The 27,540-nt window shown below is 36.3% G+C and overlaps 1 protein-coding gene, 1 long non-coding RNA gene and 1 other non-coding gene across 5 annotated transcripts in view; 1 reads left to right on the top strand and 2 right to left on the bottom strand.

Moving 5' to 3' along the window:
* LOC123598831 overlaps positions 1 to 27,540 on the top strand; it is a 66,172-nt gene that overhangs the window by 1,551 nt on the left and 37,081 nt on the right. The window lies entirely within an intron of this gene.
* DPP10 (dipeptidyl peptidase like 10) overlaps positions 6,348 to 27,540 on the bottom strand; it is a 1,361,034-nt gene continuing 1,339,841 nt past the window's right edge. For all 3 annotated transcript variants that reach the window (XM_045479564.1, XM_045479563.1, XM_045479565.1), the window contains exons 20-26: positions 24,346 to 24,540; positions 23,625 to 23,679; positions 14,196 to 14,295; positions 13,880 to 13,938; positions 13,701 to 13,773; positions 9,602 to 9,675; positions 6,348 to 7,883 (exon numbers count right to left, since the gene is read on the bottom strand). In XM_045479564.1, the coding sequence (XP_045335520.1) occupies positions 7,749 to 7,883; positions 9,602 to 9,675; positions 13,701 to 13,773; positions 13,880 to 13,938; positions 14,196 to 14,295; positions 23,625 to 23,679; positions 24,346 to 24,540 (691 nt within the window). In that variant the 3' untranslated portion in view covers positions 6,348 to 7,748. The remainder of the gene's footprint in view (positions 7,884 to 9,601; positions 9,676 to 13,700; positions 13,774 to 13,879; positions 13,939 to 14,195; positions 14,296 to 23,624; positions 23,680 to 24,345; positions 24,541 to 27,540) is intronic.
* LOC123600134 lies at positions 8,860 to 8,962 on the bottom strand. The gene has a single exon (XR_006713513.1). It is a non-coding gene; the product is annotated as a U6 spliceosomal RNA (small nuclear RNA).

Consider the following 27,540-nt stretch of genomic DNA (forward strand, 5'->3'; position numbering starts at 1 on the left):
GGTTGCCCAGAGGAGCCAAGGTGGCTTCCCTGGGTCCTGGCCCAGACTAAGCAATGAGTTAATGTTAGCTGTTATTACCTTTTATTTCCTGAGCAAATTATAAACAGACTAGGGTATAGTATAAATCACACACATTAAAAAGTATACATGAATGAGGCATTATGCTCAATCACGTAGAGTAATGAGAGAGAATTTAGGTTTTGAGAAGAATTCAAAATAACTGGGAGATAGAATTTGACGAAGTAAATGAGGATAAACTAAATTAAATTTCAAACTATTGTACAGATACAGAGTCCAGATGAAGTTAAAACATATACCAAACTTTTTAGTTTGGTATAGATTTCATGTACCAAACTTTTTAACTTCTTTTACTAATACCTATCAATTTGGGAACAAATGGAAAGCAGGCAAATTATATGGTTTTCTGGGCTTGAGGAAAGAGGAAAGCATACCAAAAGAAGGTTGGTAAAATACAATGTGTATGACTTGTATTGCGTCTAAGCTAGAGAAAGACTGAACTGAGATCCTAAGGTAGATAGTGAGCTGGGGGCAGCAGTTCGTTTTATTTATCATTTTTAATCCTGTGGAAATACTTGTTTTTATAGGCTATGTATTCTTCAGTTAAAACAAATCTAACACACCACAAAATAAGAAAATTAAACTTAACCCAAAATTTTGTAATCACGGTCCCTCTTTCAGGGGTTATTTGAATTGAGAAAGAATTGTTAGGAAATGGCAGGACTTCACTCCCAATTTCTCTAAATTGACATGGGATAGGTAGCTGCGTACAGACCCACTGCTAGCCAGTGTGACAGTGGACTGTGGAGTCCTTTTGACTTGGGAAAAACAAGTAAATTCATTACGAGATAGTTATTCAAAGGGAACAGGTCCAAGGGATTAGCATATGCCATAAGGGAGCATTATAAATGACTCAGTGAAAATCAAACCATGATTGAATATGCTGATACTTTTTAGTAAATGATGAGTCCTTTAGCTATAACATTTGAATGAAAATAGCCATTTATACATTTGACATGTTAATTAAATTAAGTGTTCAAAAAGGTGGGGGTGGGGATCCTAATGCTGTATCAAATAGCACAGTACCTGCCGCATAGTAGGCACAAAACGTCTTTTCGTTATTACATGATTTGAAGTCAACCTTGAGGTTGAAATTTTCCATTTATCCTGGGCAAGAGAATTTACAACTTGTTCTCCCCAGAGGCTCAGAATCCAATTACATCATACAGATCATTAAAAGTCACACATGGTGTCCTAAAGGGATAGAGAGTTGGAGTGTAATGACAATTACTCCCATTAAAAGAGCTTGTGAATGGGGAGGCTGTGTTACCTGTGTTTCTTTTGCTTTTCCCATTGGGATATGCCTTATGTAATCCATCAATCAGGAGAATTAATGGTGTGACTAGCAATTCAGACCATACGGAGATAATCAAGGCATCATAAATCGTGTTAGAGCAAATAAAGCCTGCAAAATGGGACTGCTAGCACAGCAATCAAATTTCAAAACTGCCTGCCTGCACTAGAAACCATGTTGATAATGAAGAGCAAAGGTGAAAAGAGAAAATGTCAGCTAGGGAAGGAGCATACCAACTCTTCAGAAGAGAGGGTGGGGCAGATTTGGGGGGATTTCTGGGAGGAAAAGTGAGATCCCTTCAAACGAAGGGTGTGTGTAAACCCCAGGTCCTCACTGTTCAATGTCTTGATCTCTCTGTAGTGAAAATATCAGCAAGCAGGCTCTTACCACCTTTGGTAGGATCTATCTATTTCTTCTGTGTCTTACACTGAGCACCTGCCTTACAGCCATTGTCCTTGTTCTTACATTCTTATTTGCACCCCACTAAGGGCAAGGCAATTTCAGATATGTAACTTCCTAACCTGCCACACCTGTATACCTACGTACAATAGGGGCTTGCAGCCAAAGCCTGGACAGAAGGTTTTGAGAGGAATTCTGCTGGAGACTTCTGGAGAAAGTCATCTTTCCTGATAAAAACCATAGTGACTCTTTGTCTATCTAGCCTGGGATACTGTTGTGAAAGGACACATCAGCTGGGGCAGTTGTGGTTATCTAGAAGCTAATGAAGGAGCCAGATAACAAAGGGAAGCTGGAGAAGTGGCAAAGTGGGAAGAGCCTGGGATTTGATTTCCACACTGATCTGTTCAGCTGTCCCCCAGAAGCACCCAATTTTAGCTCTGTTGTGATGTGAGTATATAAAGGTTCTTGTTCTTTAAGCCAGTGTCTCTCAAACTTTTACTCTGCATATAAATCACTTGAGATTTGTTACCATCAAATCTTTCTGATTTGGAGGGCCAGGATGGTGCCTGAGAGTCTGCATTTCTAAGGAACTCTCAGCTAGTACCCAAACTGCCCACATATTGGGTCACAGGTATTTAAGCCACTTTTAAGTTTGCATCGTTACTTGAAATCAGATGCGTACTAAGTGGCGACCCTGAATAGTGAGGGACTTGAAAGTTTAACCCAACCTGAAGATATGCAGGATGGACCTTAAGAATTCATCAGCTAAAAAATTCATAGATAGGGTTATCACATGTGAAGGCTTTGAGGTCATCATGGTCTGTGTTCCAATCCTGGTTTATTAACAGTTTAATAACTGTGTGACCCTGTGGAAAATTGTTTAACTTCTCTGAATGTTGATTTCCTCCAAGAACAGCACTTGTCTCACATGGTTGGTTTGGGCATTCATTGAGATGATGTGACAGAGCGCCTAGATGTTGAACATATATGAATTCCTCTTCTATAGACTCTTTTGGACTTCTGTATTATTAAGCTTCACTTATGCCAAAGATTACTTAGTTAAAATGGTGCCAAGTCTGATAGAGGACATTGCGAGAATCAGCCCAGAGACTTTTCTCTTAACCAAGCTGCTGTATCACAAGCCTACAATGCTTGTATCAGACTATCTTAAACTTAATTGGAAGTCTAAAAGAAAAATAATCAAAATTGTACTTTGATAGGACTTTTTTTAATCTGTCTGCCTTGTCTTTGATGAGAAAGGAAATTTTTTAATTTATAGATTCTTTCTCCCAAAATTGCCCAATTTCTCCCAAAATTGGGAAATTTGCCCAATGGAATGACTGTTGCTAGCAGATCTGATCAGTGGTAAAAACAAAAACATCTATTTCTTCTAGTGATAGACAAATGGGAGGTAATGCAGTTTTCCTAAGTAGTATTATAAAGAGGATTGCGGATGTCAGGTATGGCTCTAAATGTTGCAGTGTGCTTTCTGGGTTTTAATATTTGAAGATTAGGTAGGGTTTTCATGTTTACAAGCCTGGGTGCTTTGATCAACATAATGTTTTTAATGCCTCTTGGAATGATTTTGGAATGTTCTTGGCATAACATCCAAGCAAGAGATTTTACTAATGACATCTTAGATATATGGTCATTGTCTTCTGGGCAAGGGTTTCCATGGATGGGAATAATTCTTGCATATTTCCAATCAAAAACAAAATATGCTTTAATATTACATACATCATCTTGACGTCAGGGAATCCACGTAGCTTCAAATATGGCTAGAGTGGTGCATTAGCCTATAATTACCTTTCAGTATTATTGTATCAAATCATTCTTTAAAATATCTGGAACTATATGTTTAAATACTCATAATCCTTTCTGAGATGAAACCTCTCCTACTTGAAGAGTACTATAGAGCAGAAAGGCTTCTCAATTGGCTGGAGCTAGGTTTTCAGCTATTCGCTCATTAGTTGTATTAGTGTGGGCACCTTACATACTCCTCTGAGAGTCCCATTTCCTTATCTGTAAAATGGGAATCATTTTACATACTTGAGGGCACATTGAGAAGTTTAATTTGATAATGAATGTAGAACACTTAGTTGATACTTGGTATTAGTAAGCATCCAGGAAATTTTAGGTAGAAACAGCTTGTTCCAGGGGTGCCTGGGTGGCTCAGTCATTTGAGCATCTAACTTCAGCTCCAGTCATGATCTCACAGTTTATGAGGTTGGGCCCCATGTCAGGCTTGCTGCTGTCAGTGCAGAGCTGGCTATGGATCCTGTCTCCCTCTCTCTCTGTCCCTGCCCCACTTTCTCTCTCTCCCCCAAAAATGAACATTAAAAAAACAGCTATTCAAACCTGAAAAGGAAGCACCTCTTTATTCTCATTTTATTTGCTCATCCTGTAGTATTCACATTGGTATACTCTTGTGGGCCAAAAGGTTTCCCCCCAGAGTACAGCCTGATGCATGTGTATTTTATTTTGAGAACTGATTCTAGGAGATACAAGTGAGGGACTGAGATGAGATAAATAGGGGAAATGGGAAATAGAAAGGTATGCAGCTGAGTCCCGTGGGGCCTTGTAAGGACCATGCAGACTATCTGAGGAAAGAAAATGGGGAACATGTAGTCAACCGCTCCTGTCTTCCATTAACCGGGTTTGAGTATGGGTATGAACATCCTGATGTATATTTGCAGTGCGTAAGTGAATGAGAGTGTTGGTTCCTGTAGAGAGCTGATATTAAGGCAGAGAATCCCCAGACAGAAAGGGAAAGAGAACGCAGCGGAGGGAAAGTTTTATTTATGCACTGCTGGGTGCTGTACGATGTGAAGATGGTGAGAGCATTTGAGGAGAGACGAGGAGGTATTTCATACGTGATTCTTTATACAGGCCAGGCGCCCTCCATGATCTTTGAAATTTGAGAGCAATTCAGTCCCAGATTCTTCTGTTTCAAAGCCCACCACTTGAGGACAATGGCTTAAATAATCCCCTGTATGGTAAAGACCCATGTTCACATCACCTCTTTCTAGTTGATCTACAACTGGAATGTGCATGACACTCAAAGGTGATTCCTATGCTAAGTATCCAATCAGAAAAGACACCCTCTCAGGGTGAACTAAGACCCACGTTTTGAAGAGTATCTTCCTTTAGTTCCCAGGGAAATTCAAACAGATCTCACGGTCTCCTTAGTGTCTAGGTGTTGAATCAGAGACCTCCCTGGAGGCAATTAACATAAAAAGTAACAGAAACAACACTTTTCTCTTTTAAAAATAGTTTTGAGGGGTGCCTGGGTTGCTCAGTCGGTTAGGTGTCCGACTTGGGCTCCGGTCACGATCTCACGGCTCATGAGTTCGAGCCCCGCGTCGGGCTCTGTGCTGACCGCTCCGGGCCTGGAGCCTGCTTCTGATTCTGTGTCTCCCTCTCTCTCTCTGCCCCTCTCCCGCTCATGCTCTGTCTCTCTCTCTCTCTCAAAAATAAATGAACATTAAAAAAAAATTTTAAAACATAGTTTTGAAAGGTTATGTGTGTATCTATGTGGATAATTTGATACTGCTTACCTGTTTTATTATAGAATTTTTAGTTTGTCTTGAGGTTTTTACCTTTAAGGGGCAAATCACACTTAAAAAGCCTGCTACTGGAGTTCTAGGAAGCAGAATGCACAAATACACGTGAAATAGTTGGATTGTAACCAAGGGCAAATGTATCAAGGAGAACGTTCAGTCACATGACTCTTCTAATAACTGCTGTCTATGTCAGTGAGCACTCCCTTTTCTAAAGCAGCCCAGTGATTAAAACTCAAAGAATCACGGGAGATGAAAAATATCCACCTTCCTATTAAGCAGTATGTTTTCACTGGAGGTCCATTTAGCCTTTAAGGTGAAAGTGGGTTCCAGACAAATGTCTTTCACATTAGAAACTGTATTAAATTAATTGAAAAATAGATAAACATTGATAATAGTAATAAAACAGGAGAAATGATGAACAGTAAAAGGTAAATACTTTTAAAATGTTGCTCAAATAGACATTCAATAAAACCACATCTTTCAGACAACATAATTATTTGCATCATAAAAAACTCTAGTGGTTGAAATTTAAAATATTGATTAAAAAGCTTCAGTTGGACTTCAAATCAGCCTAAAAAGAAATTTCCATCTTAATAAAATAGGCAAAACTTTCCTTTTAAACATTAAAACTTATTTTTTTTTTAAAAATGTGTTTACTATTCTTGAAAAAGACCTGAAATGGGTCTCTCAGAAAAGTGAGCCTTTCCCATTTTAAACTGAATTCAGCGGAGCAGTGAAGACACAATACCATAGCATCCAGAAGAAAAGTCAAACATCTAAAAAACAATCTCTACGTTTCCAAATACCCAGATTTTGGAGTTGATCCTTTAAACAAACAGGAGGGTTACTGAGCAGTTCTGTGACATCTTTAAGTTTCCTCCTGGTGTTCTAATGTCATGATATCCAGCCTGTCCTGAGGAATTTGAGAGAAACCACAAAAACATAGCACGCTGCCTAGAATTATCTGAACTTCTAAGCTTGATTACAGACTTTCAGACATCTGAGAAGATCCCTTAAGTCACCAAAGTGATTTTAGTCACCAAATTTAATATTCTCATGACTTAAATTTGACTTCAGACAGTCAAGTTTATTTTACACTCTCAGTTACTTACTACTGCAAGTCAATACAGCACAGGAATTAATGCATTTGTGCCTTCAACTCAAATAGCAAACACTGCTGTTGGTGAACTTTTTGGCCAATGAATAAAAAATATTTCATTTCTAATTCCCACCAGAAGGATTTAAATTAAACAGTAACAGATGAAGTGGGCAGGCACAGAATACTAATAGGAACTGGCGAATGAAATAATCCAGCTCTTTGCTTTTACAATGAAAATGAGAATTGATTCTGCATTGAGAGAGAGAAGTAAAAGGACCAAGTGTTTTAAAAAAAGCCTTCTCCACCAAAAGAGCAAAATAGCACTCAGTGGCATTGCATTGTTAACAAAATTTCTTTATCAGAAACTATAATTTAATATTTAAGTATCTAATTTACATGTGACAAGGTATCCTATTCAAAAAATTAAATTGCAACTAGAAAACTAGTAACCACTAAAAACGATACCAAACACAACCCAAACATTTATAGGAAAGCAACAGCTAGAGTCTGAATTGGAAAAAAATGTTTCATCATATTTGGCTCATTAAACAAAGCATCCATTACAGCCTGTAAAAGAGCATCTCTTGTAATTCATCAGAAGTTTATCCTTTGTAGCATGAATAACATGTAAAGATAGATTTATTGACTGTATATGCACACGTGTGTCTATATATTGTGAGACATACACTCGTGTGTTTTAAAGATACTGTATCTACTGATAACTGGCTGAACTTTGGAAGGTGCTGAAATCCGTATTTCTACATGACCCTTGACCCATTTAATAATGTCTTTTTATAAACAGAAATTACATAAAATACTCTGTTTTTTATTAACTGAATATTTTCGTAAGCATAATAATAGACAATGAAGGAATTGCACTTGTAAAGATACAGTAAGGTGTTAGATTGCAGCTCAGCCATCAAAGATCAGGGGTGTGGTACTGATAAGTAAGTGTGCATCCTATGCAAAGATGATGGTGGCCACTGAAATTAAAATGAGAGCAACTAGTTACAGAACAAAGAGGGGGATAACAGAAGAAAACATGCACTACTCCTACTTTAATGCAAAACTAATTTCTCCCAGGAAACCAACCCTTAGACCTTCCTTACACAAAGAAACAGGTTCTGCACCCTTAGCAACACAGTAGACTTGGACATCTGGTTTCAAATTCTAGTTCATTGTCTCTGAGTGTGCTGTTCCAGTGTCACCTCCTTAAGCTGCCCTTGGAATTCTGGAGCATGTGCAATATTACAGTCTCTTGGTTAGGTTCCATTGAGCCTCAATATCCCCTTCAGTTCTATATAAATAGGGTCCTTTATTCATCTTCTTCTGGTTCCTGTGGTAACACGGGTATTTCTTCCTTTAAACAATCACTGAAGAATCTGAGGATTGTGCTGTAGAGATGATACTTGCTCTTCTCAGATATGTTATGACCTTCATCTGGGTAGATCTAAGATATTGAGGGAGGAAGAGATTTAAAGTTACCAAATAGATACTGTCCCTCAGAATTCATTCCTTTAGCCCAATGGCAAGGGAACTTTGGAAAGTAATATCTGACCAAAATCTAACCTAATTTAACTCTTGAGTTCTTTGTGCCCAGCTTTTCTTTTTGTAATTATAATCCCATGGTAATAATTGAGATAAAATACAATTTTCTATGTATTTAAATTAAAATTCATTGGTCAAAAAAAGTAGAGCTCTCTGTGTTCGTGTTGGCTAAGACAACACTAATATTCCCCTCAGCTTGACTAAATTTTAAAGTTTCTTCCCAACTATAGGGCCCTGACCTTTCTTTTCTTAAGAACATTCACTCTAGAAAACTCGCAATTTTGTAAATTCTCTGTCCCTTTGTATGTAAATCTTCTTCAGTAGTGCCACTTTTACAATTTAGGAAATGTCCTTCTCAAGGACCTAAAAGCCATTTCTCCTAAATGTAAATATTGAAGGGGATAAACCCTCCTCCAAGTTGTAAAACTACCTTTTGTCATAAACAAAGTTTACTTTTCCTTTTGGTAAGGTGAATTACCACACACAGATGACCTATGATTCCCTCCACCTCAGTTATTAAATAGTCTCCAGCCCTCTATTTCAAAAGATTTAATTTCTCTCCCCTTTTGCAATAGTCTTAAATAAAGTCTTCCTTGTCTGTTTAGTCTTGTCCGGTACAAATTTTATTTTGACCATGACCCCTCCAATATAAAAGACATTAGTAATTTTTCTAAAATTACAAATACAAATATTTGTCAATTCCTGGGTGTAAAGTTTTTATTTTTTTATTTTTAAACTTTTTATTACTTTTACTATTAACATGACATCACTTATTTTTTACTTTTTTAATATTTTCAAGTTTTTATTTTAATTCCAGTTGACTTACAGTATTATGTTGGTTTCAGATGCACAGCACAGTAATTCAACAGTTTCATACAAAAAATATAGAATGCTTCATGAATTTGCATGCCATCTTTGTGCAGGGGCCCTACCAATCTTCTCTGTATTGTTCCAGTTTCAGTATATGTGCTGCTGAAGCAAGTATCTAAGTATAACTTTTTTAGATGGTGCCTCACTGCTGTGACGAAAGCCTCCTCCTCCTTCGTATTGTGGCATGACCTACCATCTGTCTATCTCTACATCTCCATGGGTCATCATCCTAACCCTGGTACCTGCGTTGTAGAAATGTTGAACTACTTTTGGTTCTTTAAAATGCTGAAAAATGAAAATCACTTATTTTCCCCCTTCTGTGACTCCTCCCTCAGACTGAAAGTTCCTTAAAGGTGTAAGATCTGTCGTATTGATCCATCTAGCCTGGTGATCGCTATAAAGTAAGTCTTTGATACCATTTACTATATGTGGTTGTGCATGTAATAAAGGATGATAAAGGGACTAGAAGGGAAATAGAACATTAAGCCTTTAAGACAATTCATTATTCATGATAGAGATAAAAGTCTGAGAGGAAAAAGATGCTTTTGGAAGTTTATTCAATTTAGTTATCAAGCATGAGCTGATCTACCTTCTCAGCATGGTAATGGGAAAACAGCCCACAATCTTTGATACGTAAAAATCACAGTTAAAAATAATAGCATGGGAGACAGAGTAGTACAGAAGCTGTGTTCTGTATCCCATAACTAAAAAACCAAGGTAGGAAAACAGTCTTGTGAAAAAGTGGCTTACCTGCATAGTATAATTCACTCCAGCTTTTATTAGATGTTTGATTAATTCTGCTGAATGCTGGAAATGGACTTTTGCTGTAAGAAATTAAATTATATTATTCAATGCAGATACATTTGTTAGGATCAGAACGTTTTAAATCATTTTTTAAAGAGATCATGTTACCTCACATACATTGCACATCAACTCGAAAGCCAGTAAGATACGATGCTGATAAAACTTTGAGGTTTATATGAAAAAAATACTAAACATTACAAAAAAATAGATTGACACAGGAGCTACTACTGAGGCTGTACTTATTGTAAAGGATGGTATTTAAATTTACTTTATCATTTGTTTATTTCTAATTCAAATATGTTATATCATTACAACTATTTAACACACTGAATATCTATCTGTATGATAATATAGCAAACCATCTTTCCCTTCCTCTCTGAGGATTACTGGGGCCCAGTCTCTGTCAGATACTGACATTTTGTTTTATTTTAAATTGGAAAAAATTATTCCATGTTAAGAAATTTGACTCTACATCTCATTATTGAAGGACTCAGTATTTAATGGGGATCATACAGGTTTCTCCTGTTTCCTTCTGTCTTCCCTCTCTGCCTGAACCTGAGGTCCAAAACTCTGAAATACAGGGCACAGTAGATTGGGGCTGTGTAAATTGCCCTAACTAGCTCTGAAGACAGATGGATCGCTCAAACCTCTTTGTGCAGCACTTTGCTCAGATGCTGCCTGGCTATTTATTCCTATACTTTGTGCATCTTTAAATTTCTTTAAATAACTTTTAAGCTAACTTTAAGTGTCTTTATCAAACTAGGTTGGACTTAAATAGTTTAATCTTCTTCATTGCTCTAATTCTATGATGCTGCTTAATCCTACATAGCAGACAATAAAAGATTCCAAAAGATCATTTAAATATTTTTAAAATCTACCCAAGATCTTTTTCAACTTCTTCCTTTTGTACTTAGAGTATTACCATGTTACTTCTTTATTTTTTAAATTTTTTTAATGTTTATTTACTTTTGAAGGAGAGAGAGACCAAGTGTGAGTGGGGGAGAGGCAGAGACAGAAGGAGACACATAATCCCAAGCAGGCTCCAGGCTCCAAGCTGTCAGCACAGAGCCTGATGAGGAGCTCGAACTCATGAACGGTGAGATCATGACCCGAGCTGAAGTCGGTCGCTCAACCGACAGAGCCACCCAGGCGCCCCATCATGTTACTTCTAAGTAAGTTTGAAAATTGCCCTGTAAATGTAAGAGTTATGAGAAATGCTGATGGGGGGGGGGGGGGGGACAATGATTGAGGTAAAACGATCCCTAACAGAGCTCAGTTGTTTATTATCAAAAAAAAAAGTTTGAAAAGGACTCTCTCATTTCACTGTATGGATTCAGCTGAGAAGATAAATGTACAAATATATCTTCCAGTTAGATTTTTTTTTGTTTAGTTTCTGGTGTGAATCCTGTTGGAATTTATCACTAGCCCCCATCCTAAAACAGGAGTATTAAGGGTCTGATTGTCTTTGTGAACTAATTTGTTGATAGTTTTTGGGGATAATATTAATAATAGTACTATTACAATGCCATTGAGCACCTATAATCCACCAGGCCCTTATGAGGTGTATGTATGTGGTGGGTGTATAAGTTGTGTGTGTGTGTGTGTGTGTGTGCGTGCGTGCGCGCGCGTGCGCGCGCATGCGTGCATGCACACACAGGTGCTTTTCCTCTGAAGTCGCCGGTGCTGAACCTCTGCTAGCATTTTATCAGTGGGGTGAAAACCCAGATCCATGACTAAGTCAGACAGGAAGAACATGATTTTCTTTAATAGCTGCAACACATTGACAGAGACATTTGGATAGGACTAATACATTCTAGGGTAATGACCAGATGTAAAATAATTTAACACCCAAGAGAACTTATTCTCACAACTGACGCTTCAGAGCACAATGAAAACGAGCCTTCATGACAGATTCAAACCCCCTTTCTATGAATTAGTAGTTGTGTGATATTTGGCAGGTTAGATACATTCCATAATATTTACTTCCCCAATCAGTTAAATAAGAGTAATAATACCTGTTATGCAACATTTTTGTGAAAAAAGGATAGTGTAATCTTAAAAGCTTTGGGCATATTTTCTGACATATACTCAACACTCGATTTCTATTTTTTGTTGCCACTATTAATATACATGTAAGATCTTAATACCTTAGAACAAGATTCTAAAGTCTCAAAATGTTTATCCTCTTTTTCCTGTATTTAACCCAACACAGGTATGAGGTCATCTAAGTATTTTTTAAAATTTTATAATTGTTGCAGATTTTCAGAAAAGTTGAAAAGACCATACAGAGAGTCCATGTATGTCCCTTACCCAAATCCCCCTATTGTTAACATCTCACATTATTATGGCCCATTTGTTACAATTAAGAAACATTTAGATATCATGACTCCTTAACCTCTTCTGATCTATGAGAAATCGTCAGACTTGTTTTTGATGACATTGACAATTCTGAGGAGTACAGGTCAAATGTTTGGCAGAATATACCTCATTTGGGTTTGTCTAATGTTTTTCTCGTGGGTAGACTGAGGTAATGGGTTTTTGGGACAAGATCATAGAGAATGCCTTTCTCATGAAGTGATGTCAAAGGTGCATACCATCAACATTACTTGATCACCTGGCTGAGATGTTATTTATTGAGTTTCTCTATTGTAAAGTCACTCTTTTCCCCCTTTTCCGTACAGTACTCTTTAGAAGCACATCACTAAGTACAACCCATTCTTAAGGGGTAAGGGAGGAGAGTTAAGCTTTGCTTCCTTGAGGGAGTGTACCTACATAAATTATTTGGAATTATACCTAAGGGTGATTTGTTTCTTCTCGTCCATTTACCTGTTTATTCAAATATACACAGACTATGTAAATTTATGTACTGAATAATACATTATACGTGGTGTGTGTATTTGAAGTATACACTATATATACACACTATATACACATACGTTATATGCTGTAGACTGTGTATTTATATACACATACACATACATGTGTGTGTATATATATAAAAACACGTGTGTGTGTGTGTGTGCATATATATATATATATATATATATATATGCATACACACACACACACGTACATACATCAGTATTGATCTACACTCTAATCATGTCCTGGCATACTTTAAGTTAAGGTAAACAGCTTATATAGTCTTTGCTATAAGACCTTTTTAGGGATATTGTCTGTAAATTAGGGTAAAACTACAGAGTCAGGGCAGAGTAGACCAACAAAATCAAGTTCAGGTGTTAGGAAATACTGACTCAAGGCTTTGACTCTGCTCACGAGCCACACAGCCTTTGTTAAATCAGTTTTCTCCTTGAAATTGATTTTTCTCATCTGTGAATGGAGCTATAAATACTCAGCCTTCTGTTGTAAAGTATCACATAAAATAATAAATATATATATAAATTCTTTGAACCCTAAACACTTCAAAGAGAATATAAAATTATATTTATTACTAGTAATATCAATCACATCCATATCCAGTGTTTAAAGTGATGAAAAAAGGAGAAGTGATATAAAAGGGCTGTTTAGAAAGTTTTTGTGTTAACTTTAAATGAGTGATCTCATCAGAATTTTATCTCAGTGCTGGCATCTTTTTGCTATCCTGTTGTTTTCTCGGCTAGTTTCCATTTGAAGTGTGCTGAGTAACGCCACAGTGGCAGTCACCAGCCATATGCGGTTATTAAATTTTTAATTAATTAGAATTAAACAATTTAAAATTCAGTTCCTGATCATATTAAACACATTTCAAGTGCTCAAGAGCCATATGTGGCTGGTGGCTGTAGTGTTCCACAGCGTAAGTACAGAACATTTCCATCATCCCAGAAAGTTTTATTGGATGGTGTTGTCATTGAGACTCACAACTTCCTTTCCTCTTGGTCTTGACTTCCTTCTTCCTACTCCCTATCACAAATTGACTTCTTTGTGCTGCTATCCTCTGCTATCACCTTCAGAAAGTTTACAGGGTCCTTTGTAAGTAAGTTCATAGATGTACCCCTTTGTTCAAGGTCAGACCCCATCAAGCAGTAGCAGCAAATACGATACTTACTGTCAGCAGTCCCGTGAATTATTAATATATTTTCTTCTTTTAAGCCATGAATATTATGGAGGACACTGGATGCCTATAAGGAAAGCACAAATATCTCTATATAGATCTACTTATATTTGTAATTTGACTGAATTTTTAGAACAAGTATACTCTTTCTTGATTATTTTAAATTTTGTTACCTGGTATGTACTTTCTTCCCTAGATGGCATACCAAGATATCTTTCAGAGAATGCTGAGGCTGTGACCCAAGAAAACAGAAATTTTAGAATTTAAAAATCATTTGACTAGCTTATTTCATTATTTGATTTCTACATTTCATATGTTCCAGTAAAATTGATTGAATCAGTGAGGTGATAAACAGCTGAAAACATCTCTGATAGCACACAATAAGTGAGGTTAACTGAGCTCTTCTGCATTGGGATTTTCTTTTTTTTTTTCTTTTTTTTTTTTTTTTTACAAATCAATACATTAGGTCAATTTGTAGGAAGTACTCACCATACAACTTCAAGTCTGTGATGGGTGCAATCACTGATCCACATTTAAAAAGCTTTTCATCTGATTTTAAGATCATTGATGCAATATAGCCACCATACCCCTGGCAAAATTAAAAAATAATAATAATAATAATGCGCGTGTTGTGTGTGTGTGTGCACGCGCGCGCGCATCACTTATCCCTGGAGATAATTTTAGCTTTTGATCACTATTTGGTAATATGCATAACAGAATGTCTTCTGATGTCTCAGACTTGAGGAAAGAATATGGTAAGATACACTTTGTACAGCTGAAAAAGGAAAATAATTTAAATTTTTAACAAGCTATTTTAATAACTTTAGGGAAAATATAAAATTAATTATATATCACCAGTGTCCAATGTTTGCTCTCTCATCTCATGTAGTATATTTGGGAACAACTCCAATTCATTCAAAGCTAGGGAAATATAGCCCTTATTAACTCGTACATCATTTTCAGCAAATTACATATGTATGTATAGTGAAATATTTAAAAATGATGGTTATGTAGAAATAGGAAATAAGAATTAAATATTTATAATCTATTTTCACAAATACAGATTCTGCTTTCAGTCCCACACAATTCACTATTTGAATGAAATGAGATTGATAAATAATATTACTAGTACGTGAGTTGGATTATTTTTCAAATTTAATTTTTAAATGTCCTCCTGCAAAGCTTTTGAACTAATTTAAATTCTTTTTTTATTTTTTTATTAAAAAGTTTTTTTAACGTTTATTTATTTTTGAGACAGAGAGAGACAGAGCATGAACGGGGGAGGGTCAGAGAGAGGGAGACACAGAATCTGAAACAGGCTCCAGGCTCTGAGCTGTCAGCACAGAACCCGACGCAGGGCTCAAACTTACGGACCGCGAGATCATGACCTGAGCCAAGGTTGGCCGCTTAACCGACTGAGCCACTCAGGCACCCTGAACTAATTTAAAATCTTAAAAAAAAAAAAATCAAGATGTCCAGTTTTCTTTTGTAGTCCATGATTTGTCCAGGAAAATTCCAGAAGAGATTTTAACAATTTAATAGATTTGGGCTAAGGGAATGACCTACTGAGTTATATATTCATTTTATAAATTAATTTTTAGCTGTACTCTGAGCAGTGTTCTTCATCTTGCTAGATATCAGAGTATCCTGGGAGATACAAAAACAATGAATACCCAGGCCTTAGCCTCAGAAATTCTGATGTAATTCGTTCATGATGAGGTCTACTTTAAAGATTACCAGATGATATTAGTGTTGTCTTATGCAATAGTAATCTGCTATCTTCACTAAATTCTTGAGATGCGAAATACAGAATCTCATTTATGCTTATTTGGACTATTATTTAAAAATTGGGATGATTGACATCAAAGTCCTAAATGCAGTCAGAGATTACCGAAGTATCTGAGAGAACAAAGAGTAGCAGAATATGCCACCCCAAAATATGCCACTTTGCCTATTGATTATTTTGAGCTGCAGGCACTTGGAGAATAACAAATGACAGGGAAAGCCTTTCTCTGAACTCCCGCTATCTGCCTAAAGACAGATCCTCCAGAAAGAACTCAATTGTCATAGATCCCCTTCCTGGGAGTGTCATCAACTAAGGAAGATTGACTCTTGTCACTAGAAGTCCACAGCACACCTGGAGAGATTGTCACAAAGTATCACATTTCCTGTCTGTTCTTCTAAGGGCCCATTCATCTTTGCTAATAATCAGTCTCCTAAAAGGCCTATATCCCACTCCCCTTTCCCTATTAAGATGGTATGTAAGCCTGAATTCTAAACTCACCTGAGAGAGTTACTCACTTTACCTGGGTATGTCCCATGTATACATTCGTGAGGTGTACATGTCAATAAACTTCTGTTTTTCTCTTGTGGATCTTTTATTACAGAGGTCTCAGGCAAGAGTTCAGAAGGGTAGAGGGAAAATGATTTTTCATCCTTTGCACATGTCCATTTTGTCCTAGATTGGTTAGCTAGTACCCAGAAGCTTGAGCAAAGCTTCTCCAACAATTGGGAACTAAGGGATGTAAAATTATCCTTTATAGACGTAAGCCATCACAGAGTGCCTTTACTCATTCTTTTTGTAAGATATGAAAATATCCTTAGGTCAGCAAAATTCAGAAGTAGTAGGCTTAAGAGTGTTAACACATATAAAGAAAGAAGTGGAAAGGAAGAACAATTTCCCTCAATCCTCTGAATTCATTGCTGATGCCTTGTGATAAAAGATAATCAAGAGAAAAAACAATTGGGGTGGGTGCCTGTGTGGCTCAGTTGAATGTCCAACTTTTGATTTCGGCTCAGGTCATGATCTCACAGTCGTGGAACTGAACTGGGCATATTGCTTGGGATTCTCTCTCTCTCTTCTTCTGCCTCTTGTGTGCCCTCTTTACCTCTCTCTCTCAAAAAAAAAAAAAAGGCAAAAAAGAGAAAAAATGTTTATTAACATGCATACCTCACGTACAAATGGGAGATACACAGTGAAACTGAATAACTCCTTAAAAATACCCAAGCCACCACCTTAAATACCTCTTTAGCCAAAGGCAAAAGAAAGATGTTGAGCGTGGGGTGCCTGGGTGGCTCAGTCAGTTAAGCACAGGACTTTTGATTTTGGCTCAGGTCATGATCTCATGGTTCAGTTCCTGAGATTGAGCCCCACATCAAGCTCTGGACTGACAGCACCAAGCTTGCCTGGCATATTCTCTCTCTCTCTCTCTCTCTCTCTCTCTCTCTGTCTCATCTCTCCCCCCCCCCCCCCACACACTCATACACATTTTCTCACTCTCTTTTAAAATAAATAAACATTAAAAAAGAAAAAGAAAGAAAGAAAGATAGATGTTGGAGGGAGCTGTTATGGGAGGTTACCAGGAAAAGAACTGTAAACAAGGATAAGGTTGGTTAGGCAGATTTAAGTCTGATTTGCAGTCAGTGCCTTCTGTTAATAAGGGTTTCTTTATGATTTAGAGTCAATCTTCTCATCCTGGTTCAGGGAGGGAGACACAAACGGAGATTTCCTTTATAAATGTAAATGTCTCTTACAAAAGAGTAGCTTCTGTTTCCAAAGCTTCTCCTGTGTCTGCTGTTTTTTAAAAGAATCAGCTCAAAATAATCCTTATGCCAAAGAGGCATTTTCTGGGATGGCATATTCTCCCCTTCAGAAATATGCAGGGATGGGATGAGTTCTGCAAAGCAAGTAAGTAACTATTATAGAGCAAAAGTGTAGAAAACCCCTAAAAGTTCTGTCCTTAAAGGGAGCTTTTCCAGCATATTGTTCCTTGTTCTTGATCAGGGAGGTAAGACCAAGATGTTGCAACCCAAGAGGTTTCAAGTATATCCCATGGGGCAACACTGTTTCCACAGTGAAAAATGTATCTCAGTTGACGCACACCTCTGTTGATAACTTTTCTGGTTCTAGTTCCACAATGGAATTACAGCAGACTTTCAATTGATAATAATTTGGTTGTTTATATAACCTGACTACTTTGAGAGAATGGGTGAATATTCCAATCCACAGAACAGCTATACATCACAATTTACTAATATAAATTAATATTTGGTATTATGCTTTTTGTTTGTTTTTTACTCCCATTTCACATAAATCTCAGTCTGATTCTCTCCAGGAATTAAATAGAATGGTGTCTTCCAGAGAAGGGGCAGATTCCAGAACAATGCCTTTCAATTCGAAAGTTCATTCAAATCACTTGGAGATCTTGTTAAAATGCCTATTCTAATTCAGTAGATTCCAGGGGATGCCTAGGCTGTTGCTCCACATTTTCAATAACAAGTTCTTACAATATAATAATATAATGAATATCCCTGCCCAAACATCTCCCTAGCTTCAATCAGAATTCCCTACACCAGTGGAGATTTAAACATATATATCAATGTTCTCGAAAACAGTTCAATCTGTGGAGAATGGGCTGTAGGGTTTTCCGTGTGATTCTAAAGTGAAACCAGGGTTGTAAATCATTGTTGCTGCCCAAAGAGTTACATTTTACCACTTTTTACATGAAAATTTGAGATTCATGAAGCTAAATACTCTTTAAGACTTAATGATAGTGAAAGCTGTTAAATAAAATTCTATAGCATTCAAAAACCTAACCCCAAAATACTGCTTTAATTTGATTTATTTCAACAAAATAACTTCTATTTTTAAAAGGAAAATAAACACTGGGAGACATTAGAATAAATTAAATTTTAATTGCTCACCTTTCTCTCTGCCATTTTATATTTATTCACTGAATGCAAGAATAGATCATGAAAGAGTTCTGAGAAAATACATTCTGGAAGAGGGTGGAAATCAGATATAAGTTCTAGCTGGATACAGTATTATAACTTTAATTATCAGAACAACTATCTATCAGGAAGATGCCAGAAAATGTGGGTCATCATATTGATTTAATCAAATAGGGGGTGTTTTTTATTTGCTATAGATCAAAAGTAGTTAATACTTAGGCTGTTCTGTTCAATTGTGCTGTCTGTCATTTCATTGGTTTCTCAGTTACCATATTTTTCCATTCGTTGTTATGTCCTTTCCATTTGCAAAGCATTTTAGCATTAGAATCTATCTTTTATAAGTTGTTGTCCGGTGAATTTAAAGTATAGAAATGTTTCCTGAGATTTTTTTTATCTTAAAAAAGATATACCCATAGTGGAAGAAACTGAATCTAGTAGGTAGATGGACTTAGAGGGGCAGGCAGTAGAGTCTGTAATACCATTTTACTGAGGACTAACATTTTCATGTGCCTTGTGTTTTAAGATAATCATTGAGTTTTTTGAGTATTCCTGACAGAGTTCATGAATGGTCAAAAAGATATACTGATAGAATTAAAAAAAAAGATATTTCCTGGGGCGCCTGGATGGCTCAGTCGGTTAAGCATCTGACTTCAACCCAGGTCATGATCTCAGGACTCTTGGGTTTGAGCCCTGCATCAGGCTCTGTGCTGATAGCTCAGAGCCTGGAGCCTGCTTGGGATTCTGTGTGTGTGTGTGTGTGTGTGTCTCTCTCTCTCTCTCTTTCTCTCGCTCTCTGCCCCTCCCCCACTTGTGCTTGCTCCCTGCTCTCTCAAAAATAAAGAATAAAAAAATTAACAACAAAAAAGATATTTCCTATCCTTAGATTCGTGATTCTTTGTAAACCACATATCACTTACAGTACACAATGAATTAATTTGAAATAAAAATACTGTACATTAGGAGTAACAGTTTATTGCAGTTTTATTTTGCATTAAATCTTAATTTGTTTAATGTGATCACAAATTTTATCACAATTCTTACAATTCTGCCTTGATTGTTTCCTTCATATTCTATATATTAAAAGCTTCAACCTTTTAGAAGTGACTCCATGTTAGTAACAAGACCTATCCCAATGGAGAATATTTTATAGCTTTAAATAATTACCTCCCTAAGTAAAGTTTTAACAAGTTTCCATATTCCTATGTTTATACTTTTCTTTTTCTTTCTTTATATATTTTTTTCGTTCCTAGATATCTGTGTTTCTTGCGTCCTCAAATTTCCCTGACTTAGATCAAACATGATTTTTTAGTGAAATCTTAACTGTCTTATGAATGAAAACTGCTACCTTATCTTTATCTTGGGCCACCTATCTGCCTCTCTGCTTTATTTTTCTGAATTGTCCTATCATTAACTGACATTTCATATATTGTACTAAGTAAGTTGTCTTTTATTTATCTTTACTCACTGAACTAGAAATTCAAGAAAGCTTGTTTGTTTTTGTGACTGCTGTATGTCCAGCACATTCAGACATACTAGGCACATAGTACACACTTGATAAATGTTTATGGAATGAATTAATTTTATTCCCCATTGATGTAGCCTGGTAATCATAGCAATATCCATTCTATGTATCATGTTTATTGGTTTTGAATTTTGCCATCCATTTTCTTTTTTTTTTTTTTTTAATTTTTTTTTTTCAATGTTTATTTATTTTTGGGACAGAGAGAGACAGAGCATGAACGGGGCAGGGGCAGAGAGAGAGGGAAACACAGAATCGGAAACAGTCTCCAGGCTCTGAGCCATCATCCCAGAGCCTGACGCGGGGCTCGAACTCACGGACCGCGAGATCGTGACCTGGCTGAAGTTGGACGCTTAACCGACTGCGCCACCCAGGCGCCCCACCATCCATTTTCAATTCATATAGTTAGTCTTTTCCTTTTTTTTTTAACATATAAGTGAGAAATTTTTTTCTAGAAGTTTTCTTACCATTAACATTTAGATATAATTTCTTGATAGAATGAACATTAAAATTATGACACATTATGTAAGGTTAGGTTAGGTTCTGGGGATAGCCACCTATTGGCACTGGTGGGAAAAACCTGAGGGACTAATGCAAAGGGATTTTATGACTCAAATGAAAGGAAGACTGCTGAAAGTTAATAAGCTAGACATTCAACTCAATAATTTAAGAACAAAATAGATTTAAAAAGTAGAAGAAAGAAAATAATGATGGTAAGGGCAGAAATTAGGGAAATTGAAAACAAAGATGAGAACAGCTAAGCCAAAATATGGTTCATTAAAAAAGGAGGTGGGATGGGGGATGGAAGGGAGTCAAGCAGGGAGAAAAGAGCAAGTAAGAGAGAGTGTGCATGCAACCTAAGACAAGCAAAGGCAGAAAGGCACTAATAAACCAAACTGGGAGTCAAATGAGACCTTATCACCACAGTGAAATGATTAAATGTATAGTAAGACAATATATACTATGCTTTAAAAATAGTCTTTAAACATATATGAAATGGAAATAATTATTTTAAAAGTACTAAAACTGACTTCAGAAGAAATGGAAAAATCTTGATAGTCTTGTATTGATTAAATCAATTTAAATATTAATTAAAATTTTCCAACAGAGAAAGAAACAGCCCCAGATAGTTTACAATCCAATTCCAGAAAACCAAGATGATTAGTCCCCAGCCAATTTTATGAGTTTAGGATTGTTTTATTTGATATGGAAACAAAACAAGTACATTCCAAGAAAAAAAAAAAATTACAAGACTTAGGAGTCTTGAAGCTAACAATGTTCCTTTGTATGCTCAGAAAGCCACCTTCTAAATTATAATTCAGCCACAGATAGGCATATTTGGTTAATTGGAAATGGAACATTTTTTTCCATTTAAAATCTAATTATATTTCTTTGTTTATATCCTGTGTCAGTCTTTCATATATTTAGACTGTCAATTACCCTGAGGTTCATCAGCCCCCTAATAAAATGATAAATATGGGATTTTGAACTTCTAAATCTGAGGCCTAGAGCTTTATTTCTTCCTGTTTATAAACTAGCACTCAGCTTTCTAGTTAATATGAAGGACTTTCTAAGGTCTGTGCCAAGACTTCCTTTTGGTTTTGTCACTTTCCATTCCTTTATATGAGCCTTAATTATAGTCAATTATTTTATTTTATGTTCTTTGAACATTTACCTGAGAGCCTTCTCCTTGTCCTCTACTTGCTGAATGACTTTCACTATCCAATTTATGTTTGACTTTTTCTATAAGGCATTTTACAACCTTTTGAATCTAAATTTCCATAAGTCCTTTGTAAATTATTACATATCTCAGGACCATTAAAGAGTAAAATGTTGTCAATTTTATGCACTGTGTATGTGGTAACAAACACCTAATATAGTATTACCTAGTTAACCACTTTTAGGTGCACAGTTCAGTAGTGTGTAGTGTATTGTGTCTTGTCTAGTGTCTGTATTGTGAAACAAATCTCTACAACTTTTTCATTTTCGAAATCTGAGATCCCATTACCTATTAAGCAACAAACTTTATTTTTCCCCTCAACCTAGCCCTTGGTAATCACCATTCCACTCTCTGTCTTCATGAAATTGACTACTCTAGATATTTTATGTAAGTGGGACCACACAGTATTTGTCACTCTATGACTGGTTCACTTCACTGAGCACAGTGTCCTCAAGATTCATCCATGCTCTCGCATGTGGTAAGTCTTCACTGTGCACTTGTTAATTTGTTGAGAGTTTCCATTTCTTTGGAATGATCACTTTCTTAGACATTTCCATTATTTTGCTAATATCTTTCTTAGTAATGATGGAGGGGGGGGAGTCGCCTGGGTGACTCAGTTCGTTAAGCGCCCAACTTTGGCTGAGGTAATGAATTCACGGGTTCTTGCTTTTCCAGCCCCGCATTGACCTCTATGCTGACAGCATGGAGTGTGGAGCCTGATTCAGATTCTGTGTCACCCTCGCTTTCTGCCCCTCCCCCACTCATGCTCTGTCTCTCTCTCTCTCTCTCTCAAAAATAAAATCAATATTAAATAATGTATAAGGGTAGGTTTTCATTTATTTATTTGTACTTGTGTCAGAGAAGCATTGTCCCTGTCAATCTCTTGAATATTGTGAAGAGCAAGAATACAATAAAGCAAAGACATGGTACACTGCAGGTATCTGAAGTCAGGGGAGAGTGGTGGTGGTTTGGGCTGATTTACAATTTATTCATTTGTTAAATAGCTTTCCATATACCTATTTGTCAGTGAATACCACAAAAATTTACGCCCAGTAAAACTGTCGGTTATTCTGGTCCTGTATCTCTGAGTTCACTTATGGATAGTAAAACTTGTTTTATATTTAAATCCATGAACACCAATAATTTTCTTTGTCTCCAAACTAAAATAGTACTAGACCTCCTTCCTTTCATTTTAGTACCTGTATAGTGTCTAGCCTACTGATATGCATAAACTAGGTGCTCAGTGAGTATCTATGTGGAGTCTCTATCCACACTGTGAAAATGATATTGGACCTGACGTAAAATTACTGCAATGAGAAGTAAATATCACGCAGAAAACACCACAAAGACCTAATTATGAATATTGGTCCTCTTTCGGTTTCTGAGCCATGTAAGTCATCCCTAAGGCTGTGGTACTTGATCCTTCTATAGAGAACACCCTGCCTCAAGAGATTGGTACAATTGGCTCCCTTTTGTTATTCAGGTATCAGCCTAAATATCACTTAATCCAAGGGGCTTTACTTGACCCTTTAATCTAAGAACATTAGCCCTTTCTAGAGTTAACTTGTGTCCACTTTTTTTGTTTTTTGGTTTCCTTGTAAGACTTCATGCTATATGAAACCATGTTTTGCATTTATGTGTTTATCAAGTTCTTCTTTCTAGAAGATATGCTTTACAAAAACAGATTTTGTTGTTATTGTTGTTTAGTTGCTTCTCTACTTATAATACCAGCACCAATTGGATTATAGATAATTGCTGGATTAATAAATGACTGAATGTATATAGTATTAATTATAATATTACATTTTAAAGAATGGTACAGAGAGATTATAGTAAAATGGGGAAATTATATATGCACACATACAAACACATGTATATACCTATATATGTAGAATACACATATGCAAATCTGTGTGCTTATATACATATGCATAACATTTCTATTTACCTTTCCAAAAATGCTTAATCTTTTGGAATCAATGTATGGCTGTTTCAGTAGAAATCTGCAATGAGGAAAAAAAAAAACGTTATATTTTCTTGAGTTAAACACGCATGGGAATTCATTTTTGGCACCCACACACATGCAAATGTACACACAAAACCCAGAAGTCAAACCAGAAATACTTTAGTGGTTGGAGCTTTATCTTGCTACTCTAAGTGATGGTCCAGTTGTTTGGGCATCACCTGGTAGGAAGATACAAATGCCAGATTGGGGACCCCATTTCAGGCCTACAGATCTACATTTTGACAATATCCCAGCCAGTTTCTGTGTACTGGTTTAAAGAACCTACTAGTTTTCTAGGTCACTCCTGCCAGCGGGGGAATGGTGTCTGTGAGAGTTCAAGAATTATAGTTAACTGGGAAATAATAGACTTTGTAGGTTATTGTAAATAAATACTAGAGTGGTTTAATTAAGGTTGCTCCAATTTTTATAAATCTAAAGTGAATTTTAATTCCAAGGAGGCGGAAGTTCGATAATTGTTTTACTACCTGTGATGAGTGAAAAGTACTTGAAGAAATGAATGCAAGTCTATATGACTAACTTAGAAAATTGTCTATTCACTAAAGTACAGATTGCTGTACTAAAGTACATGATGCAGAGGTAATGTATCATATACCTAGCTTCTGTCATTAAAGGAAAAACAGTAGGAAAATGCGGACCCACTTACTTCACAGCTGCTATTTGATCCTTTACTTCCACTGAACCTAACCTTCGATGAATCTCCTGCAGAATTTTCAGGCCCTGGAATCCACTTCCTCTGCCATCAAATCGTGCCGTGATAACATTATCTGTGTCAACAAGTACTGAATCCCAGTCAATGTGGAACTTATCTGTAACCAGCTGGCCTCCTGGTTCTTCATCCCTGTAAATACCAACACATTGGACCAAAACAAGAGCAATTGACCATGTGGTAGAAATTTTAGCTTTCACACTTACTATTTCAAAATTTTGGAAAAGACCCAGGTTGCCTATTAAAATTTCTGTTAATCCTTGATAAGAAGCCTGAAAGTATCTGTTAATCCTTGATAAGAAACCTGAAAGTATAATGCCATTTTTCCTTTGTAAAATTTCAAATGAAAAGTTCTCTAATGCACTGAAAACATGAAACAAGTTTTAAAACTGTTCATATGAGATTATTGTAACTCATTTTTCAAATGAGAGAAAGGAAGAAAAATACATTAACTTTCCATAAGTATCTCTAAAGAACAATGATCAAGTTGACATATGGGCCCTACTTTATTGGATTTCTTCCAGATAGTGTGTTTTATAAATGTCTTGGAGATGGTGTACAAAGGCTAAAGGATCTGTTAGCAGAACCAGTTATGGAGACTTAATAATAGTTTAACAAGCATTAAAAAGACAACAGACCCAAAATGAAGTCACTTATATTAAATTCCAAAACTTAATAAAGCCTAACCTAATGGCACTTCTAGCCTCTCCGAGAACTGGAATTTTAAACCAATGAAATTCAGGAATTTCCTGTTCAGTACTATGAAGTAATCTGCATGTTAAGACCCCTCCCATAGCCCCCATCTTACCCTTAATGGAAGGTGACCTGGGCTGAAACAATCTTTTGTGTTCTTTTGCTAAAACCCTTCTTGTCCCACCCTATTTCTGCCAATAAAATCCTTCCATTTTGTACAGGTCCTTGGGGATTCTATTTGCTAGACGGGATGCTACCCAAATCAGGAATCCTGAATAAAGCCAACTAGATCTTTAAACTACTCAGTTGAATTTTGTTTCTTGACACAATAAATGGACAATCCTAAAGACTTTCTGACTCAAATAGAAATACTACATTAATATACCCTGAATTTCTTTTTGGGGTAGAATTCTCACTAAGGAGAAATTAAGCATACATTGAGGAAATATGGTTTTTCATCACTAAAGTTAACTAGAAAAGAGAGACACAGATGTTTGAAAAATTTGAAAACTAGAAGTAAAGAAGGACACACAAGTTATAAAGCATGAACATTGTCTCTGGCAGGAAAAAGTGGTACAACTTTAAAATGTCCAATTACAGTGGTACTTATTATTTTACTTTCTAGAATATAGAAAAGGGGAAAAAAAGCAGAATCTCCTAAAATCACAGATAATCTAGGTCCAAACATGGTTATAGTTCAAACATTCATTTGTCCATGTGATAGATTTAAAGAGCATCAACATCTAATTTTCTGAGAACATCTCCAATTTTAGTTGAGCTGTGTACCAGAAATCTTTACCCTATTCACTCTTGTAAGGATACCAATCTCTTGACTTCTTGTTTATATAAATATGTTGCTTAGAAGCACCAGTATATACCAATACATAAATTAACCCCCATCAACAAGCTTCTAGGTTATCAAATTTGCTAAGGAAAATAACTTCCGGGCAGCAAATAGAACTGAACAGATACAGGGGCCATGTGAGATCAGTGAGTTAGGTAAAGGAGGAGGTAGGAAATAGGAAAAAAAAAATAGGACAATTAAAATTTACTAAATGCTTTTATAGGCTAAATTTTGTCTCCGAAAATCTACATGTTGAATCTCTAACACCTACTGTCTCAGAATGTAACTGTATTTGGAGATAGTGTCTTTCTAGTGGTGATTCAGTTGAAATGAGGACATTAGGGTTGGCCCTAATCCATCTGACTAGTATCCTTATAAGAGAAAACTAGTACACAACAGAGACCCTAGGGACATGAACCAGGCAGAAGAAAGACTCTGTGAAGAGACACAAGAGGGAAACCAACTGCAAGCCAAGGAGAGAGGTCTCAGAAGGAATAAAATTTTCTGACACCTTGACTTTAGACTTCTATTGTCCAGAACTGTGATAAAATAAATTTTTATTGTTTAGCATACCCAGCCCTATTAAAGTAATAAAAATGTCTTCTGTGGTTTAAATACTTGAGATCCATTATTTTACTTACTATACACTACCAGAATTTATTTAACCTTTCTGGGGATGAAGTTGTCTTTTGCATGGCTTATTTCCTGCATTATTTCTCCTATACTGTAAATAAACTGTCCCATGAAAGTGTTTAATCATGATCTCCCACCATTCCCCCCAAGTCACATAATTAATGGTGATCCTGTGAGCCACATCTAGATCTGTTTGGTCTTTCCACGGTGTCTTCAATCTTTAACTCTTCTTGTGATTTTAATTTAATTTAGTTTTTACAGCATTACTCTTGATCAGTTTATTAGGAATTTTTACTACACATACCCATGTGCTTGTTCTAATTGCTAGAGTTCTAATTGCCTAGTTCAGGACAAAGTGCAGAATTGCTATTTTTTCCAGATTCCCAGGTGATACTAATATAACTTGTCTATCCATTGAGAAGTACCATGAATCATTATGCCTAGCACAGTTTGTGGTACCTGAACACAGAAAAGGCTGTTTATCTAGATTTTTTTCAGGGAAAGTATACTCATGTGAAGTTTAAAATGGAAGGACTTTTAAAAAGCCTTTAGTTTATGAGGGCTGATGGGGGGTGGGAGGGAGGGGAGGGTGGGTGATGGGTATTGAGGAGGGCACCTGTTGGGATGAGCACTGGGTGTTGTATGGAAACCAATTTGACAATAAATTTCATATATTTAAAAAAAATAAAATGGAGAACATTTACACAAAAAAATAAATTAAAAAAATGAAAAGCCTTTAGTTTAAAAAAAGGGACTATATTTTGAAGCTTGGGGATTTATTGCAAATATTAGAAAGCAAAACATGATTCACTTCAATGATTAACTTCAATTTTTTTTTTTAACGTTTATTTAATTTTGAGACAGAGAGAGACAGAGCATGAACGGGGGAGGGCCAGAGAGAGAGGGAGACACAGAATCTGAAACAGGCTCCAGGCTCTGAGCTGTCAGCACAGAGCCCGATG

The sequence above is a fragment of the Leopardus geoffroyi genome, chromosome C1 (assembly GCF_018350155.1).
Source record: "Leopardus geoffroyi isolate Oge1 chromosome C1, O.geoffroyi_Oge1_pat1.0, whole genome shotgun sequence".
Classification (NCBI taxonomy): Eukaryota; Metazoa; Chordata; class Mammalia; order Carnivora; family Felidae; genus Leopardus; species Leopardus geoffroyi.